A 20585-nucleotide genomic window follows, 5' to 3' on the forward strand; every position below is an offset into this window, starting at 1 on the left:
ATGTTTTAGGAACATGGCTAGGGAGAGTCATGTGTCTCCATTGACGAAGTCAGCTTCACAAAACTTCTCTATCTGTTCCAGAGAGCAGAATTTAACTCATTCTAACTCCTGGCTCTGGCTTTTAATGCAGGAAGAGAAGGTGAAGAGGATCAGTGCTTCTTGAGGATAAATAAAAGCAATATCAGCTAAGAGGAAGAGATTTCTGAGTCTTTTCTTTCTCCACTCTTAAAAAGAAGTGAAAGCAGCTAACAGTCAGTGAAAGTTTGTTTAGGTATGAGACTCCTATGTAATCTTCTAGAGGAACTGGGCAATTTTGCCTTAAATTGCTGAGTATAACGAGGTGTCGCTTCTTGGCACAAGATTTTATTGTGCTTGAGTCCCCCACAGTTTTGATACAGTCTCAGTACGCGTTGTCTGTCATAAAGATGTCCTGCTTTAATATATGAGTCCGCTTTTTTCACTTCCCCTTAGCATTCTAATCCTTCTAGTCCAGACTACGAGAAATACTGCAAGTCATAAGAGTTTAGGATATCCAAAGAGGTTGATTTTAATTAGTGCTGAAATTATTTTGCTTTTAGTAAGCTTGAATGAGATAGGAACACCACTTCAGGTATGTGAAAATGTTTGAAATGGAAGCAAAAATACGCAGCAGGTTTGATTTTCCGAAGCCAATGTGGCAGTGATGTGCTTGTCATGTGTTTCATTTAAAAATCAGAACAAAACAAAAAGCTTACAACCCGTACAATCAACTAGACTTATTTGTAACCAATATATTTTGAATAATTTTTCACAGGGATTTGTCAGGTTAAACAGTCTCCTTCAGGATTAATTTCCTTCTCTGGTACTTACTTCTGCAACGTCAGCTAACAGAACCAGAGAATTTGCTTGGAGGGAGTTTTCTTTACATTCAAATACTTGTTTAAGTTTGCTTTGGCCTAGACAGCGCTCCTTTTATCAAATGTAGGAGCCTCATTCTTTGTCAGGAAGAACAAACACACCCCATTAAAGTCAGGGTCCATGTCCCTTTACTAGCTGAAGATCAGGCCCTAAGTAAGCTTCCTTTTTCTTTTGATTCACTTTGCTGTTATTGCTTGTGTTGTTGGTAAACTTATGACACCTTGTCTTTCCTTCATCTAACACCATGGGAGTTACGGATGTCACGTCTTTTCTTAGTAAGAAGCAGAGCAGATTTCTTTCTTATTTTCCAGCCTGTCCTTTCTTTAATCTATTTCAAAGGTAGATCCATGTTTTTAATCTCATGCTGCTTCTCAGGTTTTATTTCTTAATTTCAAAGAGAGTGGGAGAAAGAAATACTGAACCGTAAGGAGGAGGACTCTAGGAAAGGCAGCTCCTGGAAGTGTTGAAACTGTCTTTGAGCTTGGCTGTTGTGAAGGCAGGTCTCACGTCCTGGCTAGGGCTGAAAATGGACCAGGTTTCTGATGGCTTTTGCACATAATCGCTCCTTGTCTGTGCTGCGGGTGTTTGTCCTCTTTGAGGGATGGTGGAGCTGTTCGGTTTGTCAGGTTTTGAGGTAGGACCTGTTTTTCTAGTTCTTCTGGGAAGTAAAAGCTAGCATACTTGTAAAATAACTAAAATAAAAGGTGCCTCTGTCTATTGATCTGTTAATAAGTGAAAAAACTTGCTGTTGCTATCAGCAGGTGGCTTTGCAGGCCCTTGCTTTTAGGGTCAGATACTGAAAGCTGCAAGTGGATGCAAGCAAAATGTGGTTACTAATGAAATGAAATTTCTAAGTCTGAAGGAAGTTTGAGGATGAGAATACAAATCAGTTACACAATGAAACAGGAGCTGCTACGTGTAAAAAGATAAGAAACCAAGATAGATTCTGACTATTGTCACATGTATCACTCAATCTTTGTCACGTAGAGATGAAACTCTATATTTCCAGCACATCTGGAATAACTCTTGTTTTAGCTCAATATTTTGCAGAACTCACTTTAACCATTTCATCCAAACTGATGTCCTACTCAGCGCACAGTGCAGCGTTCACTTACAAATGATACTTTTCCTATTAGATTTTTATGCGCTGGGGAGGTGTTCTCTCTAATTTAATGCCTTTGGCATCTACAGTATCACAAAACTGAATGGTTAACTTGCTTTGGGGAGAGGAAAAGACAGACAAGTAACACTGTCTTTATTTTTCTAATTTTAGGGTCTACTTACAGCGTGCTGTCCATAATGCCTTCTGATTCTGAAAGCAGCAGCTCTCTGAGTAGCATTGGTGAGTAAAGTATTAATCGAACAACTTAACGAGTGTGTCTTTTGGGAGCTGGGAGAACAGGTTTTTGAGGGTGCCCTTGGGAAGGGTAGAGGGATTCCGCTCATAAAATCAAAGCAGTTGAACTATAAGCTGTAACCACGCATCTTCACCAGGACGAGGTATACCCATTTTGTGTAGGGCGAGTGAAGCCTTTTCATGGCTGTGTGTAGTTGTTGCCAATAAAATCTGTTACGTTTGGCTGCATTAACTGTAATTACGCGTCAATTACTTAGTAAAATGATGTAAAAATGGCAATGTTAGGCTTGTACAAGTCTGCGCATATGAAAATATGTATAGGCAGGCATATATGTGTATGTATATATTCCTGTAGATGTGAAAATTTTAGCCAGTCAAAAACATCATAGAAATAAAAAATATTAGCCAAGGTCATAGCGTTTTAAGCTTTTGGAAGTGGCGGCGAGCTTTAACCCTGCTTTTCCTGCATGCAATGAATTGCTTCATTTTCTCTGTTTTTAATGTAATTGGGCAAGACAAAATATTAAAAGCAAACAAAAAAACCCCACACAACCAAACCAACCAAAACAAAACCCAAACCCAACAAAACTGGAGTAAAAGAAACGTGGACAAAAGAGCTTTAACAGCAAGATGATCTTGGAATATTTGTATTAGCTGTTAGTTTTCTTCTTCTTTACTTACACAAGTACTTTGATTGTACAATCTATGTAAAAGTCCCTTGCCTTGGATAGGGAATGTAGGCTCTTGCATATTTAAAGTTCCAATGTTGTGTCAGGCATCTGCAGACTTCCCTGACAGCACCAGGCAAGTCAGTTGTCTGTTTAAGGATGTGGGCAGACATCTGTTGCAGTCATTGAGTCAAACTTTTAACTCCAGCATTCAGGAACAAAATTTTTAGGGTTGGCTGAACTATCTGCTGAAAATACAGGAAGCTGTGACATGTTTGATTTTTTTAAATCTTCTTAAATTTTATTTTTTAGCAAGATCACACATGTATGGTATTACCTGAAGGAAGGGTATGATTTAATTTGCTATGAATAAATTGGGGCTGGAAATAGGAAGAAGGAAGCTACTAAATTTTTAGGACAACCAGACTCCAAAAAAAAGGAAAAAACTAAAAAAGAGCCTTCCAAAGAAGGAAATTTTTCTAAGGTGAAATTGGTAAGTTTGTATTTTAATTGGATGAAGTGATGCTTGAGATAGAAGATTCAAGTGGTCCTTTGTAGTCCCATGTGCCTGATTTTAGAAAGGGAAGGTACACGTAAACCTTTTTTTTTTTTTGCAGTTTTTGTAACTTTGTGAATGCACGTACTCAGTTCTTTGTACCTGACCTTTCTCATTTTGGAAGTAAAGGTAGGTAGATGAACAGCTAGCATTTGCCATCAGGAGAGAACTTCTGCTTTAACGGTGACCACATCCAAGCTACAGATACCTGGCCTCTATTTTGTGTTTTATTAAATTCCTGTGGCATAGTACCTGACGGGGTTCCTGTTTCTGAACACTTATTTAGGATTTGGCATGTTACTTCTGAGGCATCCATTATTCCCATATATGAGGCAGAATTAAATTATTTCTGAACTATGTTTTATATGTGTTCTAAAGTATTGAAGTTCATCCTGAATCCTGATCTGTCTATTTTACCTAAAGGCCTGTCCTCGGAAGTGTTTTATGCCTTTGGTGTCTGCATTGATCAAAGCTATTAATAATCTAAAAATTCACTGACCCACTATTAAATAAAACTTGTAATCTAGTATCCTCCATAGTTTTGATTTATTGAAATGATTGAAGTGAGTTAGGTGTTTCATATTTACTATGTGAACAGCCAGGGCATTTCTTTGAAGCTGGCGTGTTTGTTTTATAGCCTGGTTATAGACCTGTAATTCATGAGTATAGTTTTTTTTTTCCCCAGTCGTTTTCTCTCCCTCACATCTTGTTCTGCAAGAGATAACATTTTTTTAATGTGATCTAATATCAATAACAAAATTTCTTTGCTTAATAACCACCATATCCTAACAGACATGTTTGCAAGTCACTTCAAAGCTGCAGTCAGATTATTTTAATACTGACTGATTTGTTGAATGACAAACCATCATAACTGAAACTGGTCGCGTGCCAGCTCCCCGAAGGCTTCATATGACTTCTTTGAATGGAATCCCAACAAATACTGAGTTGCTATAGCGTTTCAGGAATTTTACATACATCTTCCCCCGCCTCGTCCCCATCTCGCTGGAACACACTTTCACAAGGGTAGTTCTGTGCAGTGAAAATTATAAGTTTTGCCTGTGAAATGAATGCATCAGTGAAAAAAGGTAAATAGCTCATGGTTTGGAGACAATGTAAGCTTTGGAATAGGTTCAGTTCAACATTGACAGTTATATGTACGCACACATGCATGTAAAGGAATGTTTTCATTTCCCCACTCGCATGTGCCTTCCTCATGGGGAAGAGAAGGGACCTATTTTATTATTCCTGAGTTCAGAACACTGGTTTTAGTTAATATTCAACAAATTTTTATTTCTGGTCTGCCTTGCTTCTGTTTGTCGAGCAGCTCAGAAACACATTCACCCATCTGACCTTTCAGAAGAAATGAGAAAGGTATTGGGGCCACTAATGAAGCCCAGAGAAAGACGCAGAGAGTGAATCTTGGCATCTTCTAGTTAGGAGAGAAAATACAATCTTTCATTTGTAGTCTTCGGACTCCATAATTCATAAAAGTAACTGGAGGAGGGTATGTCCATGCACTTCATCTCTTCTTCCCAACCTTAATCGCCCTGGCTATTGTTGGAGGTGGTTTCCGCTGCCAGCATTTTAATTAAAGGATTTTATTCTGAAATACTTCCAAGTAAGCCCAGATGTTGTGAAATGATGTGAAATGAGATGATTCTATATGTTTTACAGCTACCCTGGGTTTCAGAGTTCATTTATGAAGCTGATGTGCATAACAATGGGCTTATTTTCCAAAAAAAGACCCTGATCTAAGAACTAAGCTTAACTAGTATGAAGATGACTGTTCTTAAAAGGTAGTTCTAAGAAATCACGGGCTCAGTCTCAGTCAGATAAATGAAACATCATGTTAGGGTTTGGAAAGGAAGAGGGAGAGATGCGAGAACATCATTTTATCACTGTATAAACCCACAGTGTGTCCCAGTCTTGGGTGTATTTGCAGTTCTGCTTCTCCCATTGAAAGAGGACAGGGCGGGAAGCATGGGGAGCAGCAGCATGGATGAACAGTTACGGAGCAGTTTCCTTATGGGGAGCAACCAGATGCGCTGGGGTTCTCTCAGTCTTCAGTAATGTCGTAGTCATAATAGAAGAGGAGAGCAAGGAGTGACGCACCTTGTATAATGTGACTCAGAGGAGAGTTTAGGGCTAGCCTGTCCTGAGTACGGTGTTGCAGTCCAAGTCTTTTTTTCTCTTTCCCTGCCTAGATGGGCTTGCAGGGCAGGAGGGATGTAGAAAGAATGGACTTCCAGCCTCATGTGCATGTGGTAGAACAAGCGGTTGAGTGGAAGCCAGTTTGCCCACCAGGGTAGCAGCAGGGTGGTACGTCTGGAGAATAAACTCCTCTTTGTAGCTTTATCTGCTTTGACCATAGGAGTACCTGCCTTTTTTCTTTCGGATCTGTATTATGTAAATAAAAATAGAGTGACAGATCATTGCTCTTCACAGTTTTTTTTTCTTGTATATTTTCCTCACCATTCAAAATTGGTTTAGCTGACAGTATTTTCCTTTTTCCCCTATGCTTGCTTCCCTTTCTTTCCCATGTTTAATAAAGTTCATGCTGGGCATGTAAAATAGGTAGTTTTGATGGCACCAAGGGCAAATATTTACTGTTAACTTCCAAAAGAGCTACGATCTAAACAGCTTTAATTCTTGCATCCCACCATTGGGCTTCAGCCCCACCTTCTTCCCCCCATAGGAACAAATCCCTGTGAAATTGTCATGCTCCCTCTGTTTTTCCTTTCTCTTTGCTCTTGGCTGATCATGAAGATGTTTGTGTGTAAATAGAAGGATCCTTCATCCGCCCACTCCCCTAGCCCGGCAGACTCTCTGAATGAAGCTACAATCCTGCATTTCTGACATCAGAATAATGATTTATGGAGATTCGGTGCCTGGCGTGCCAAGCACGGAACAACAGTGTCACTTAGGAATTGGATGGAAACCAGTAACAGAGCTATACGTGACAGTTGCTGGCTAGTCTCCCACTTGACTGGTCATGATAACGGAGAGGAAAAGGACAGAGAATAAAGACCCCCTTCTTAAAAAAAGGCAAAGAAAAAAGCACCAGTTTGTGTAGCGCACTCAGTCCTTTGACATTTATAATTTTGAAGATAAATGCTCACCAAGCACTGAATTGAACCTAAATGACATAGTCCTGGACAACTGGCTCTAGGTGGTCCTGCTTGAACAGCGGGGTTGGACCACATGTTCTTTCTGTATCCTAGCAGGTAACTTTCTGGATCTGTAAGGAAAGATGGAAGGCTTGTGTTCTGAGAGATGATCTGTAGATGATGTATTAGCCAAGTATCACCCTACTAGTACGATACTTCAGCCTGAAATAATCACATTCGTTTCCTGTGGGAAGTATAACACGGTGTTCTTAGTTTCTGTGCATCTTGTGGTTATCTACTCTACTGCCAGTTTCCATCTTTTTTATTTTTTACTTTCCTTGCTCTTTTCTTCCAAAATCAGGCTCCTTTCTTCCTTTTTACAATAGCCAGGTAAGTTCTTGTTCTGGCCCATGTTGCGTAAAATAGCCTTGGTGAACTGACTTAAAGGGTATGTTTCGAGACCTTGGATACCCTTACAGCAACCAGTAACACATTACTGGCCTGAGCAGTACGACACCATGACAGGATTATAGTTTCTGGAATCGAGCCATGTTTTATCTACCCTAGTACCATTATGAAGCTTCAGGTTTTTCCTGTAGCGTTGTAAAAATGTGATTCTTCCTCCCGCTCCTCAATGCACACTGTGTGTGTGTGTGTGTGTGTGTGTGTGTGTGTGTGTGTGTATGTATGTATTCACACATACATACGTTTTTCTTTAAAGAAATGTTGTTTAAAAGAAACCAGCAGCTCGTGTGCAGGAGTCGGGCTGTGGCTCTGAGGGTAGCCTGCCTTACCCGTTTTCACGATGAGTGTTTAACGGAAAGGCGTTGCATACTCTTCCATTCTTTGAAAATATACTGAGATCCTAATGAGATGATATTTGGAACAGAAGAGGCCTCCTGTCTTTCCACATGCATAATTTCCTTCTTTCCACAGCCAGATCTCCCTGCATTGTTGTGATTACAGCTTTCAGTCTTGGGTCCTCTTCATTCTGCATCGCATACTATCACCTTTAACTTAGAATATTATTGTTCTAGCTGTTCAGTTCTTTGCAAATGGTATCACTTTTTTAGTCGTAAGTGCTTTTTCTGGCTCTTCACTGTTCACAGCGCTGTACTACGTTTTCCTGTGGGAAGCTACATGCCAGCCTGTAACAAACACCGCCACTGGCACTACAATTTTATAACTTTTTCTTGCAGCCATCAGGTGGTCTAGATCTGACACCACCAAGCTTGTCCGACTTTGACTTCAGCTGACAGTATTTCTTGCTTAACACTTTGTTAGCTTATCAGCATGACAGGCTGCTTACAGATAGTTTTTCACCAACTGCAATTCAGATTACTTAATCTGAGGACCTTAATTCTTACTCCAAAACAAACACTACCCCCTCCCGTCAGATGATAATTCCTTCCCAATAATGCGTAGTCATTCATTCCCCATTTTCGTGTTGGCTGTTTGGACAACTGTCCTTTTATGTTGGTGTGATTTCAGTTTATTGCTTCACACTTTCTACAGCTGTTTATAACAAAGTACTTGTTTTCACTCTTCACAGGACATGTTCAGTTGCAGGTGTGGTTTATGATACTCTTTTAGTCAAAGATGAAAGACTCATTCTTTGTCTGAAAAAGTGGTTTATTTATATATTCCCCCCCCCAGCCTATAGAAATCTCTCATTTCCTTTCTTGTTGTTTGTTGTTTTTTTTTTACCACCACAAACACAACATTTATATCTGGTAAAGATGCCTCAGCAGTTAACACATGCTGGCAAAGGAACAAGTGGCAATATTACACCTGCTGAACAGCCACAAATGTATGAGGAAGGGGGCCGGGACCACAACCAATATACCACATAGGATCCTCGGCTGTAACTGCCTTTGACGTTCCGCCTCCTCGCCAGTCTCTCTATTCAGAAGTCATTTTCCTGTAAAATTTGGCCTCGATTTAATTAAATGTCTTTCTGTAGATTTATTTACTATGTGATTTTGTTGTCCTTTGATCTGAAGAGTACTTGGTCAGTTTACTGGAAACAATACTTTCAACTTAGGAACTAAACACTCTCTTCCACAAACTGAAAGTAACTTCACTCTCCTGTTTCACTCTGTTCATGAATCGTGTAGACGTCTCTAGGATTAATCCTTAATCTCTTTAACAAACACACCAAAAATTAGGTAATAGCCATCTTCTCTTAAGTAATAAGTGCTTTGACTAGTGCTATTGGCTTATCACTGACTTCTGTGGCATCCATTTCCCGGCAGCTATGGGTTGTCATCTAGTCATGCATGGTGTTCTCTCAAGTTCTGTCACTTCAGAGGCACCCAAGAACTACCCGATGGGTGTGATGTCCTGTTTCAAAGGAAAAACCAACAGTAACAACAACAAAGTTAACTTTGCTGATGTACGCTGGTGCGGTCTTGGAGGAGAAGGGCTGGGGTTTTTTTGCTTTTGTTTGGGTTTTTTTGGTTGGGGGCTTTATTTTTTTTTTTAACATTTCCTGTAACAAATCAGTTTGAGTTAATTCTTGGTCTCTTAAGGGTTCTGCATAGATAGGGCTTGGGAACCACTAATGAATAGCCCACCACTTCATGGTATTTTGTTTGCTATGTTATCATCTTGACATTTGGCAGCTCCCTGGAGGAACTGCTGAAGATTTGGTTGGTCTGTTACGATTTGAATGGAAATAGAGCATGTGTGAATACCCATCTCCTGTGTTCCTGACAGCACATCGGGAACACAGCGTCTTTTGCTGCTCCCTGAGGCCATTCAGGAAACCCTTTTGGTGTCAGCCATTTCCTTTTGGGGCTATAAAACAGTATGATGAGACGATGCTCACAACTCCTCCGCAGGTGAAGATGTGAAGGAACGAGCGCCAGTGGAGTCTCACCCCCTTGGTCGTTGTGCAGCGGTTGACCCTGGCCGCTGTCCCCCTCGGGCTGAGACTGGACACTCTTGCCTAGATTATGCTTTAAGTGTGCGGTTTTAAGCCTGGCAGAAGTAGGGCTTGAGCTTTCCCACCAGGGAGCTCCTGAATATTCAAACCCAGAAGCTTCAGCAGTGTCTTCCTTGGTCATGATTACACGTTTTACTCTCTCTTGTGATTTAGCTCAGCAAAGTTCTGCAAGGGCTTTTTGAATTGACATATCTGTCCTTTTTTCTCCCCTTCTTGCTATTTTTGAGTATTAGGTTGTAGCTTTTCTTTCATACTGATCTTTCTAGAACCACTGTTCAGTTCTTTTAAAAGTCTTCAACTTACTGAAGTTGCAAGTTTGTTTTACATGCTGGTGGGTTTGTTTAGCTTGTTATATTCTGCATTAAAACAAATACTGAAGTGCTACCCGTTCTTTTGTCCTTGCGTGTTACATGATCTTCACTGCTTTCATAACCTATTAGGTTTTCTGTCGGTCAGATGAAACTGTTTCCAGAGTTCATTATTTTAGCTTTCAGTTTCCTTTCCTCAATGTCCTGCTGCTTGTTTTTACTCATGTTTTATTTCACCTACATGCAATCCTGTTCAGTGCTCTCTGCTATATTAAGACCACTTCAAAAGATGTACCTGAAGAAATGTATCTAAATGATAACTTCTGATATGTAATCCTGTTCTAGTCCTCATAAATTATTGAAAGAAAGTAAATATTTTAGCACGCGTTTTCCTATAGCAGGCATAGCCTTTACTTCCTACCCCTTCCGGAGCTTGGAGAGAAACCCTGTTGAATGTGCTTTGCAATACATGTTGCAAGTTGTCTTTAACATTTTCTGTCATGATTTATTAGGCCATAAAGAAACAATATTCTGAACATCCCTGTTGATTTTATATTTTTTCCATCAACGAAAGCAATGAAAAGGCTTGACTGCGCAGCGAGTAGTCTCCTGTTTGTTTGCAAGCAAGAATTGGCACAAATTTATGAGTTTAAAAAATAATCATAAAATTCAGGCATTCCGTTAGCTTGTGAAAGACCGCCTTTTGAGTTAGTCGAACCTGTCATACAAATGTATTTCTCAGAGAGCAATGAGTTTATTATAATTCAAAACATGTTAATGGTATTTCTTGAAAGTAGCTGTTTATGCATTGGTACCCATTTTCCCACCTCAACGTTATAGTGATTTGGCATTATGGTACATCTTGGTCAGTTTAACAAAGTCTTGCTTTAGATTAAGTCAGTGCATACTTGGGACTTAATGCATGTATGGCGTTATGGGCGAGACGCGTTTTGCCCACGCGACGCGCGCCCGCTGGCAGGCTGTTGCAGGTGTCAGTGGAGCGCCGCTTACCTGGAGGCTGCCGGGGAGGTGACTTCGATATCGTTGGGTTCTCCGAGCGCAGCTCACGTGAAAAATGAGTCGTGAGGCTCAGTAAAGCAGATGAGTGGGTTGCGCTTGGCAGGACGTGCAGTAAATACATTTTTCACAAATCCAGGTTGTCTGAGAAAGCGGGTGAGTTACTGAACGGTGGCGTAATTTGGGTAATGGAGAATTAGCCTTTAAGCTTGTGCCTTTTAAGACCAGTTTGACTGGTTAAAGTGCAGAAAGGAAGTACTGTTGTGCAAAGTATGCAGTCAGGTGGAAAAAGAATACAAAGCTGATAGCACAGGTCACTTTCTACTGCATCAGGATGTCAGATGCAATAAAAGGCTTTTAGTATTCAGCTCTAAAAGCCCCTTTAAAGGAAATGAAGAGTATTGAATTTTTCTGATGAAAGAGGAGTTTATTGAAGTTTTTAGGTGGTTTTTTTTGGTTGGTTTATTTTGAGGTTGGTTTTTTAAATTATATTTTGGAACATCCGCAAACCTGATTTAACATTTATGAGACCCTTTGTACAACTCTTGAAAACGTAAAGTTGTTAGTAAATCCAGCGCAGATAAACTTTTTGGACGTCTTCTAAGGATAAGAGGGGGAATATCTGGATCGTATTGATGTGTGTTTTTAAAGCACTTAAAAGGCATACATCTCTTGGCTGGTTTTATGCGTTGACAACAACATCATTGCATTTGAGATGAAAGTATTTGTTGATGTACTTGTAAAAAGAGACAAGTTAATGAAAAATAACCTTTTCTGGTGCTAAGACGAATGGCTTCTCATTAGTCAAGAAAGCTTCTTTCCTAAGGCTAATTAGCCTGTCTTTATTTAAAGCAGTGTTGTCTTGCTTGGCACAGTTTTGGACTGTGTGCGCAAATGTTCTCCTCGCCTGAAGAAAATTGTTATTGGGATGTTGTCAAAGCTGGGGGGGAGGAGGAGGAGGAGGAGCAGAGGTGGAACTCTTACCTCCTTGAACCTCAAGCGAGAGGATGTGCAGGTTGCCACTGAATGTACCCAAGACCATGCAGTCAGTGCTTGAATTAGGTTTTGTCTGCCTTTACCTTTTCATTTGTCTGTGAAATTCCCGGCTCATTAATGTGTCCAAACTATTCCAAATGAATACTTATTCTGACTTTTTTTATCTGCCCATTTGGTTTGTTTCTCTGTTTATTCCCTATATCATGAGACTAGAAGAGTTCATTTGTATTATTACTAGTTTCTCTATAACTTTGCCTTAAAAGTTATGTAGAATGGTTCTTTTAGAAAAAGAAAGGATAACTGTGTTTTAAAAGTGTGAGATCCTTAGTCCATATGGATGAAGGGACTCCATCTGGACAGAGGAGTGAAATAGTGCCGTCGAAGGAAGCCCTAAAGCAGCTTCCCTTGAGAATTCTTTTGAGCAGTGTGAGTTTGTGTCTTTCTGCGGGGTGCAGGCTGTTCCTGCAGTTTTTTATTTCTTCAGTTTGCTATTAGTGCATTTACATACATTATTATGTGATAGATTAAAAGAACAGCCTGTGCTCATAAATTCTCATTATAGAATTACAGTAACAGCTGAAAGGAATAAGAACAAGTATCCTATTATTCTCGATGCTGTATGTATGATAGCCCTGACCCTGCAGTTATTTTGCTGTGGGAACTTTAAAGTACAGGTAGTTCTGCTTAAAAGTTGGAGGGAGTTTTTCCATTCTGCAGTACATTCCTGAACTGGGTTTAGAGATTAAAGAGCCAATCCTTGCAACTCAGTAGCATTTGATCAGATGAAATTACTTGGTTTAAAATTCGTCCTTTGAAAAGACAGTGCTTAGAGAGCATTATTCTACTATTGTATCTTTTGTTTGTTAATTAAAAAAAAAAGGCATAAAAAAGGTACATCCTAACAAGTTAGTACAAATGTCAGCACCGTGTTTCAAGGGTATAATTATGCAGACTATTTCTCAAATTTCTCTTTTGGGTCGAAAATAGTAATCTCCTGTATCTGTTTAGACCTTTATCTTTCACATCTGTGATATATATCTTTGAGTTTGCTCTCATGTGTCTGGGATTAAAGTAGGCAGAACTAAAATTCCAGTTGAAATAGTTGTCAGCATATTGCAAAATATAATATACCACGCACTCATCTCTCAGGTGGAAGAAGACCTCTTTGTACTGGTATAGCTGTCTGAGAAGACAGTAGGCATCATCGTTCATGTTTGATACTAAGAAAGCTGAGAATTAAAAGATCCCAGGAAACTCTTTAATGTATGACTGCCCCTTAGAGGAAATTTGATGTGTAGTCCAGTTGCAGTGATTGCGATGTGCTCGTTTTAGCCACTGTTGTTAAAAATGAAGCTCATTTCTCATGATTTGTTGGCAGGTCCAATCTTTAACTTCACATACTGGGCTGATAAACTGTGATGCTGAGAGCATACGATTGTGTTAAAAATAAATGTTGGCAGTAGCCTATAGCAGAGTAGCGTGCCTGTGCTGCTAGATACAGGAAGGGGAAAAGAGCCCCTGTGCTGTAAGTTTCTCTGCTGTCACCGGGGTGAGTTGACGCGGGTGGAATTTACTTCCAAAAAAAAAAAAAAAAAAAAAAAAAAAGGCAGCGAGAAATTGGTTCTTCATTGGAAATAATTTTGTACCTATGACTTCTGTCGCGATGGTACTTTCTGGGGTGTTTGCAATTGTGACTGCAAACTTGCCTTGCCTTTTAGGCAGCTTGCAAGTTCATGAGTTAGCGAGGAACCTACTCCTGCAAACTAACTTGCAGCACAGATAGGGCCTTTCTGCTAGCGTGGCGTCTGACTGAGCCGGACTTGTTCCTGTGTCACCTCACTGATGAAAACTTCCATGACTTGTTTCACTTATGAACAGGGTTCTGCAACCAAAAATAAAGGATTTTTTAAAATGAGTGTTAATTTCTTTAGTGAAGTTGTATTCTTCTTTTGAGGAGATCTCTGAGTGCCAATTATCTATCTCTTGGTCAGGTACGACTGGGAAAGCATCATCTCCGCCACCTGTAATAGACACGAGACAGATGAGTGAGAAGCTGGAGACGATATTGTATCAGCTCCGTCAGGTAACTCGGGAGAGGGATGAGCTGCGCAAGCGACTTGCACTTTCATCTCCTGGCTCAACTTTTGATGACTGCAGGTAAAAATGAAGGAAATGTGTCATTTTAATTGAGTCCTCAGTAGTGTTTTTCAGGTAACTGAACTCCTGCTTGCCTGTAAAGCAGCAAGGATATTGCAGTGTATACACGTTGCTTGTAACCTACCCGCATCCTGGTGATGCGTGTGTAGGTAGGTTAGCACGTCCAGGTTTCAGAACTGCCTGTGGAATGCCTATTCCTGCATTCTCCAACAATTTTCCTGTGGGAATGAGGGGAGTAGGGCTCATCTCTATGTTGAGGGAAGAAAGCAAACAAGTTGTTTGGGCTTCCTGGATTATGTTGTGGGCAGAGAAAGAGGACCATGTCTGAAGCATTTGTTGTTTTGAAAGCAAGAGAGAAGAAAGGGAGATAGCTCTGAATAGTTGGCTGGAGGACAGAAACTAGGAGAGAACCAAAATGTCAGCTATTCCTGTGCTTCTGCAAGGAGAGAGGGGTTTGGAGTTCTGCTGAGGGAGTGACTGTTTTTTAGGAGATATTCTTTCTGGCATACATATATTAAGGGACTGTGTAGCATTAACACATTGAGAGTGAGGAACTCTCTTCTACTGAGAAGTTGAGTCCTGCCAAATGAAAATAACATGTGTTCAAAGTCAGTTAATGGCCAGCAGCCTTGTGCAGCTCATTCTGATTTGAGTGTTGATAAATTATGAAGAAGACAGTACTCGGGGAGTGTATGAGTTAATTGTAGACAAGGAATGTATTGGGTAGGAAACAGAACCGGTTTGTTTTAGAGGGTAAAAGATCTGCTAAAGTCTATAAATGTGACTTTGGGCACACTGAGCAGGTACTTTTTGCCTGCATTAAGCACATGAGACAGATATTTTTTGAACCTTGGAAAATAGTCTGTCACTGAATCTGAAATAAGAGCAAAGAAAAGATTTTCTGGGAGGTGTTGCCATGATGCATAGCTTCTCTGCTCTTTAATGTTTTAATTATTGTTGTTTGTATCTGTTACTTCATCAGCTCTATCTGTACATGGTCCGGTGGTTAATTAAACTTTTTGTCCTTAAGAGATAAGGTCAAGATTTGAACCAGTGAAATGGCATTGAGAGAATCTGGGTGGTTTCTTCACTCCTTAGCTCCCCATCTAAATGCCCCCTTCCTCCCCCTGTGAGTACTGAGGGCTACTTTGAGCATTGTGTTCTACCTGAGGTCTCCAAGTGTTGTGGGGAGAGGAGAGGAATAGGTTGTCAGATGTCAACATCTTTTGCATAGCTTCCAGTTACTTATTTCTACAGAGGGATTTCTTATTTGAAGTCACTAGAGCTCAGGCATGGAGGATTTTACAGCTTACAATAATGTTCTCTATAATCCAGGATGCTATTAATAAAGTTCTAAAGAGCTGTCCTCCAGACTGCCCTAGATTTTGCCCTTTAATTGTCAAATCAATCTTCTGCTGCCGGTGTAGGATTTGTTATGGAAAATACAGAAGTTGGCAGCTTAAAGAACAACTCATCATTGCATTTGGGTAGTGCTTGGACAGTATATGTTAGATGGAGGATGCTGCCTTCCAAACAATTAAATATTTGAAGAGTGGGAAATGAATGAAGATTAGTAGTTGATTTCTTTAACCAGTATAAAAGCAACTACTCCTGCCATCCACATACACGTCTATGGTCTTTGAAAGCTTGCTGGCATGTTTTTTTTTACTTTGTTTTGCATTCTTTCCTCATACAAAACTCATCTTCAGCCTTCCAGGAGTCAAAGCGCAGACACCGCAAACTGGTAGGCTGAAATGTGAAAGCTGAAAGGTGGTTATTTAGATGGTGACTTTCATGACCCAAAAAGGGCTTCTGCTTTCCTGGCTGGGTATGCTGCTCTAACCGTGGCTGTGCCAAACACAGGTGGTGTAGAGGCAAATCCTGACACGTCACGACAGCGTGCTTCATAACAGTTGCAGCTCGCAACGCATTTGCAGGCTGGGCTGCGCTGGCTGCGCGCGCTGGTGGTTGCAAAACCCAGAGCTGTTTTCCAAAGCAAGTGTTGACTAAGTCTAGAGCAGTAGAAGAGCAGCCACAGAAGTGGATTGTGATGTGCTGAATCAGATGAACATGTGTCATCCTGCTGGAGAGGAGTTGGATTGCTCACGCTGGGCTCGTGTCACTTGACAGTGACTGTACGCGTGCACGTGTTGTGGTGATTAAGGAAAGATTTCACCAAATGATTTAGTGCGCTCAAGGTGCGTTTTAGACTTAAACGTGCTGTCCTTACTACTTAGGCAGTAGTAAAAGAGAATTGCAGATAAACCCCCTGAAAACTGCCTTTGAGAAGAGGCTGCTTTATGTGTAGTCTGTAATTGGTGGCGGTGGAATTGCAGTAGTAAATGAAAACATTTTCAAGTTGTTGGGTTGGCGTTGCCCACAACGTTGGATCTGCCATTGGCATTAGCTTTCATGTCGGCAACAGATACACATAAATGCCAGATACACGTAAATGTCAGTCTCACTGTGGCCTTGATTTCTGCTCAGGCTAATTCCACTGGCATACAAAGGATTGTTGGTGGTGTTATATGAATATCAGAAGAACACTGGGACCTTTGACACCAGCATTTCAAATTTTGTTAACGTTTTGAACCAATGCTTCCAAAACAGTAACTGACACCCCTCCTTTATTGAAATCATAGTTTTCTGTGTTTTGTGAGGCATTTTAGCACGAAATGTGTGCTATCCAGGTGTTTATTTCATGTAGATGAGCTAGAATGCAGGATGTTGTTCCTTCCTCACTGTGTAGATAGGCTAATTTCTGTAGTTATCTACTACATCTGTAAATCTGTATGTTTACAGGATTAGTTTTATTTATCTCTTTCTTTTTAGAATAACGCTAGTTTACTTCAGCAATATATGAAATACAGGTGATGGATGTTAGACTCGTAGAACAAGTTCTCAGCGTAGCTTTGAGACTGACCTAACAGTTACGCTTTCGTAAAAATTCATACACTCAAATATTTTACAGAAATATGAATTTATTATTACAAGCTTAATATGAACATGTGTTAACGTGTCTAAGCTTCACGCTTCAACTGAGAGTTAAACTGTGTTTCACTTAATGTTGTCATTTTAATGACTGTGGTGGACAGATGGTGTCGACTTTCAATAATTTCACCCTAAAGTCTAATTTCAATCAATACTTGAGATTTTAGTAATTCTGTCAAGGGTGTGAATGTTTCAGATTGAGTTTTATTTATGATAACTAGCATTGTGTTTGAAAATAACAACACTGCAGTAGTTCCACTAATAGCCTGTAACACTGTACAAGTAACACACTACTACTTTTCACACCCCTAAACAGGGAATTAAAAAAAATCCTAGAAGACATCCTTGTAGATGTGACTTGAATATTTGGTTACTTTATATGAATTTTTAATCGTTGCTGAAGTCTGCCAGTCAAGGAAAGGTGTTTTGGTTTCCCCAGGAGCACTTCTCTGGAGAAAGGACAGAAAGAGGGACTGCAGTTGAGGGCCTTACTCCTCAGCATCCCCAGCGCAACTGGGTTGTCTAAAAGCACCTTCATGTCATACCCACACACCCCCTAAAAGTCCGTGAATCAGATGTGGCTGGCATGGGGGTGTTTTAACAGCTCTTACCACTGCAGCAATGTGAAACCATTTGCATTTCGATTCAGTTGCCAGCTGCGTTTCAGTTCCAGACTCCGTGTTGCAAAGAGAATTCTGATTGCTTCTCCGGCCGCGCTTACAGCGAAGCCGCTTGGGAGAGGGCGAGGTGGGAGGGAGAAGGGGTGTTCTGTGCAGCGACGGAGCAAATCTGATACGGGAATAAACAGAGTCAAATTAGAAAGCTTTGTTTTCTTTTTGGTTTGGGTTTTTTTTTTTTTATCGTTGCCTGTGGAGTTACAGGAGACCCAGGAGATGACGCAGGGAACGCGGTCAGAAGCTTCATTCTGAAACTGGAAAATTCAATGGGGCAAAAATATTGTGACTGTGTAGAGGAGGAACAGTTCAATTTAGAGTCTCTTTTAGAAGCTTTGTGCTTCAAAACAAGCAGGCATAATCCTGCTAATTTAGTTTCTAGCACGAGTTACGATTTTTCTAATAAATAAAGGTGTCACGTGCAATGACCACACATTTTAGACATAATCTGTGTTGGTCAATTGCGTGACAAGGTAGATTATTTTAGAAAATTTCTCCTCTCCCAATCATCCAGATATTTTTTAAAAATCTAAGTCAAACATTTTATTCTACCTGACTTTGGCTTTCACTTCTTTCAGCTCACTGAAAATTGCTTACTGGAGATTTTATTATTAGTTTCTCCAATACAATATATCGAACAACATTTGGGTTACCTTATGGAAACGTGAGGTAGATCTGGCATGTTTTCTCATTCATTTGTAGTAGTTTAAAAGAACATGGTAATACTCAGACATGTAGTTCAGCAGAATGACTCGGTCAAATTAGTTAAATTCAATGCTCGATTAGTCAAACGGGTCGAATCCTGCCCGCACAGGTGGATGTGTGTGTTGTGCCACTGAAATTCCTTCTCTCAACCCTGGTGCTGATTTTCCTAGGGGGCCCTAGACCAGCTCCTCCAGCCGCTGCCTGGGTGAGAAGTTGTTCCTAGCACAGGTCTCCGTGCGGCCCCCACTTGACCATGGCAGCCTCTTTTCAGCCCCGCTTTCTTTGAGAGTTTTGACATGGAAAGCCGAGTGTTCCGTGATTGACTTGTTCTTGCATCAAGTGACGGTTCTGCTCTATGATGTGGCTGCTCAGAAGAGAGATACATCCATGCTCCGGATTATTTTTGGCTGCGTTAGTGTTAGGCAGAACTGTCTCATTATTAGATGTTATGTCTCAGTATAAAACTAATACAGGTGAAAGTCAGTGAATTTTTATTTGTGGTTGCATCTTAATGTGAACTGGTCAGTGTTTAAAGTAAAGCATAATATAACCTAAGTATCAACAGTTGTGTGATATTATTTATTTATTGGATAGTAATTTCCCAGACTTCATCTGTTTCATAGCTGATGTTCCACTTCGTATTCCTTTTCCATGCTAGGCCTAGTCCAAAACCAAATCATGATTATGAAAGACTGAAGATTCAGTGCATGAAGGCCATGTCAGACCTACAGTCTCTGCAGAATCAACACACCAAGACACTGAAAAGGTGTGAAGAAGCAGCAAAAGAGGCAGATTTTTATCAGTAAGTATTAGTAAAGCTACATGAGGTAAGAGTTTTCCAGCCTGTGGTAGATCATAAAGTATTAGAACATGGTAATCAAATAATTCTTTAAATTCTGTTTTTCCACTTTAATAGCAAGATTAACGTTTGCATGCATCAGATAAAACATTGCTGGCCTATTTGAAATGATGAAGTTTGTATATGCTTGTTTTATTCTGAAGAATTTGGAAAAAGAAATCTCTGTCTTGATGGGACACTGACAAGGAAAGCCCAGTTCCTGACTCGCAGTTACAATCCGATAGCCTTACCGTCAGGCTGGAAGGCAGAGTATCGTTTGAGAGAAAGTAATTTGTTAGTGTTTTTTTAATAGGCTGTGGTAGCTCTTACACTGACCTGTGGAAGTTTAGACCAATTGCAAGTGTTTAGGAAAATATGATAAAACAGGGAGAAATTGGTGGTATTTCTGTTGAAAAAACAGTCATTGATGCAAGTAGGAACATGTTGTCTTCACCTGAAGACAGCTCAGAAACAGAAATGCAGATGAATTTTCGGTTTGAGGTTTATTTCACTTAAATCTACACTATAAAATATGACAAGTGTTTAATGACAACATGTGTTTTCATTGGGGGCTGCTGGTTCTCACCGAGCACTTTCACTGACAGCTCTTCAAGCCTTTAAAGATGGGCATCATTTCCTTACGTCCTTCTTCGAAAATCTGAAAATAGTATTAAAGATTGTCACCAGGTACAGATGTAGCAAGTTGCATGGCTTCTTTACAAAGAGCTTTATTCCTAGGTGCATTTGAACATTTCCAAGTACTTTAATTTGCTAGGGAATTCTGTGCAAAGCGTTAGCGTTCCGTACAGTAAATGGAATTTTTTTCAGGGCTGAATCATCTATGTCTGTTCATTGCTGACATGAAGCACTTGTATTCTTTATCCTGAAAAAAAAAAAAAAAAAAAAAAAGAGGGTGTTTTGCTTACCTTATTTAGGAGTTCTGTAGTTCCTGAAACCATACTGTGGTACACTCTGTTTGTGTCAGGATTTTCATGTTAGTGTAAAAGGATTTACCCTCTCATATGAGGAGAAAAATCTGAGTTTTAAAAACTAGAGTGATTGACTGAAATATTCAAGTATACCAAGACTTTAGCCATATTCCTCAGAGACCAACAGTTTAGGCTTCTGCAAAATGATGCATATATTACAAGTACAAGCCTTCACATTTGCACTTGCTACAGACTAAGATTATCTGGTCAGAAGGAAGTGTAGCATGTTTTAATTAATTCAGAGGTAATTCTTTTTATTATAAGAACTTACTTGGATTTGATTAATTCAGTTTCCTACTTTTAAAACCTTAGGGAGGCTGAAACTCACTGTTGGAGTTAGAATTTAGGTGCCCAAAACATGACAACACATGTTGAAAT

General features: G+C 40.1%; 1 protein-coding gene across 2 annotated transcripts in view; it reads left to right on the forward strand.

Annotated features, from left to right (window-relative positions):
• The window catches only part of DLG5 (discs large MAGUK scaffold protein 5), a 112118-nt gene that overhangs the window by 39952 nt on the left and 51581 nt on the right, over positions 1-20585 (forward strand). For both annotated transcript variants that reach the window (XM_064464907.1, XM_064464908.1), the window contains exons 2-4: positions 2171-2239; positions 13845-14010; positions 19039-19182. In XM_064464907.1, coding sequence (XP_064320977.1) covers positions 2171-2239; positions 13845-14010; positions 19039-19182 — 379 coding nt within the window. The remainder of the gene's footprint in view (positions 1-2170; positions 2240-13844; positions 14011-19038; positions 19183-20585) is intronic.

Source organism: Phalacrocorax carbo, chromosome 13 (assembly GCF_963921805.1).
Source record: "Phalacrocorax carbo chromosome 13, bPhaCar2.1, whole genome shotgun sequence".
Lineage (NCBI taxonomy): Eukaryota > Metazoa > Chordata > Aves > Suliformes > Phalacrocoracidae > Phalacrocorax > Phalacrocorax carbo.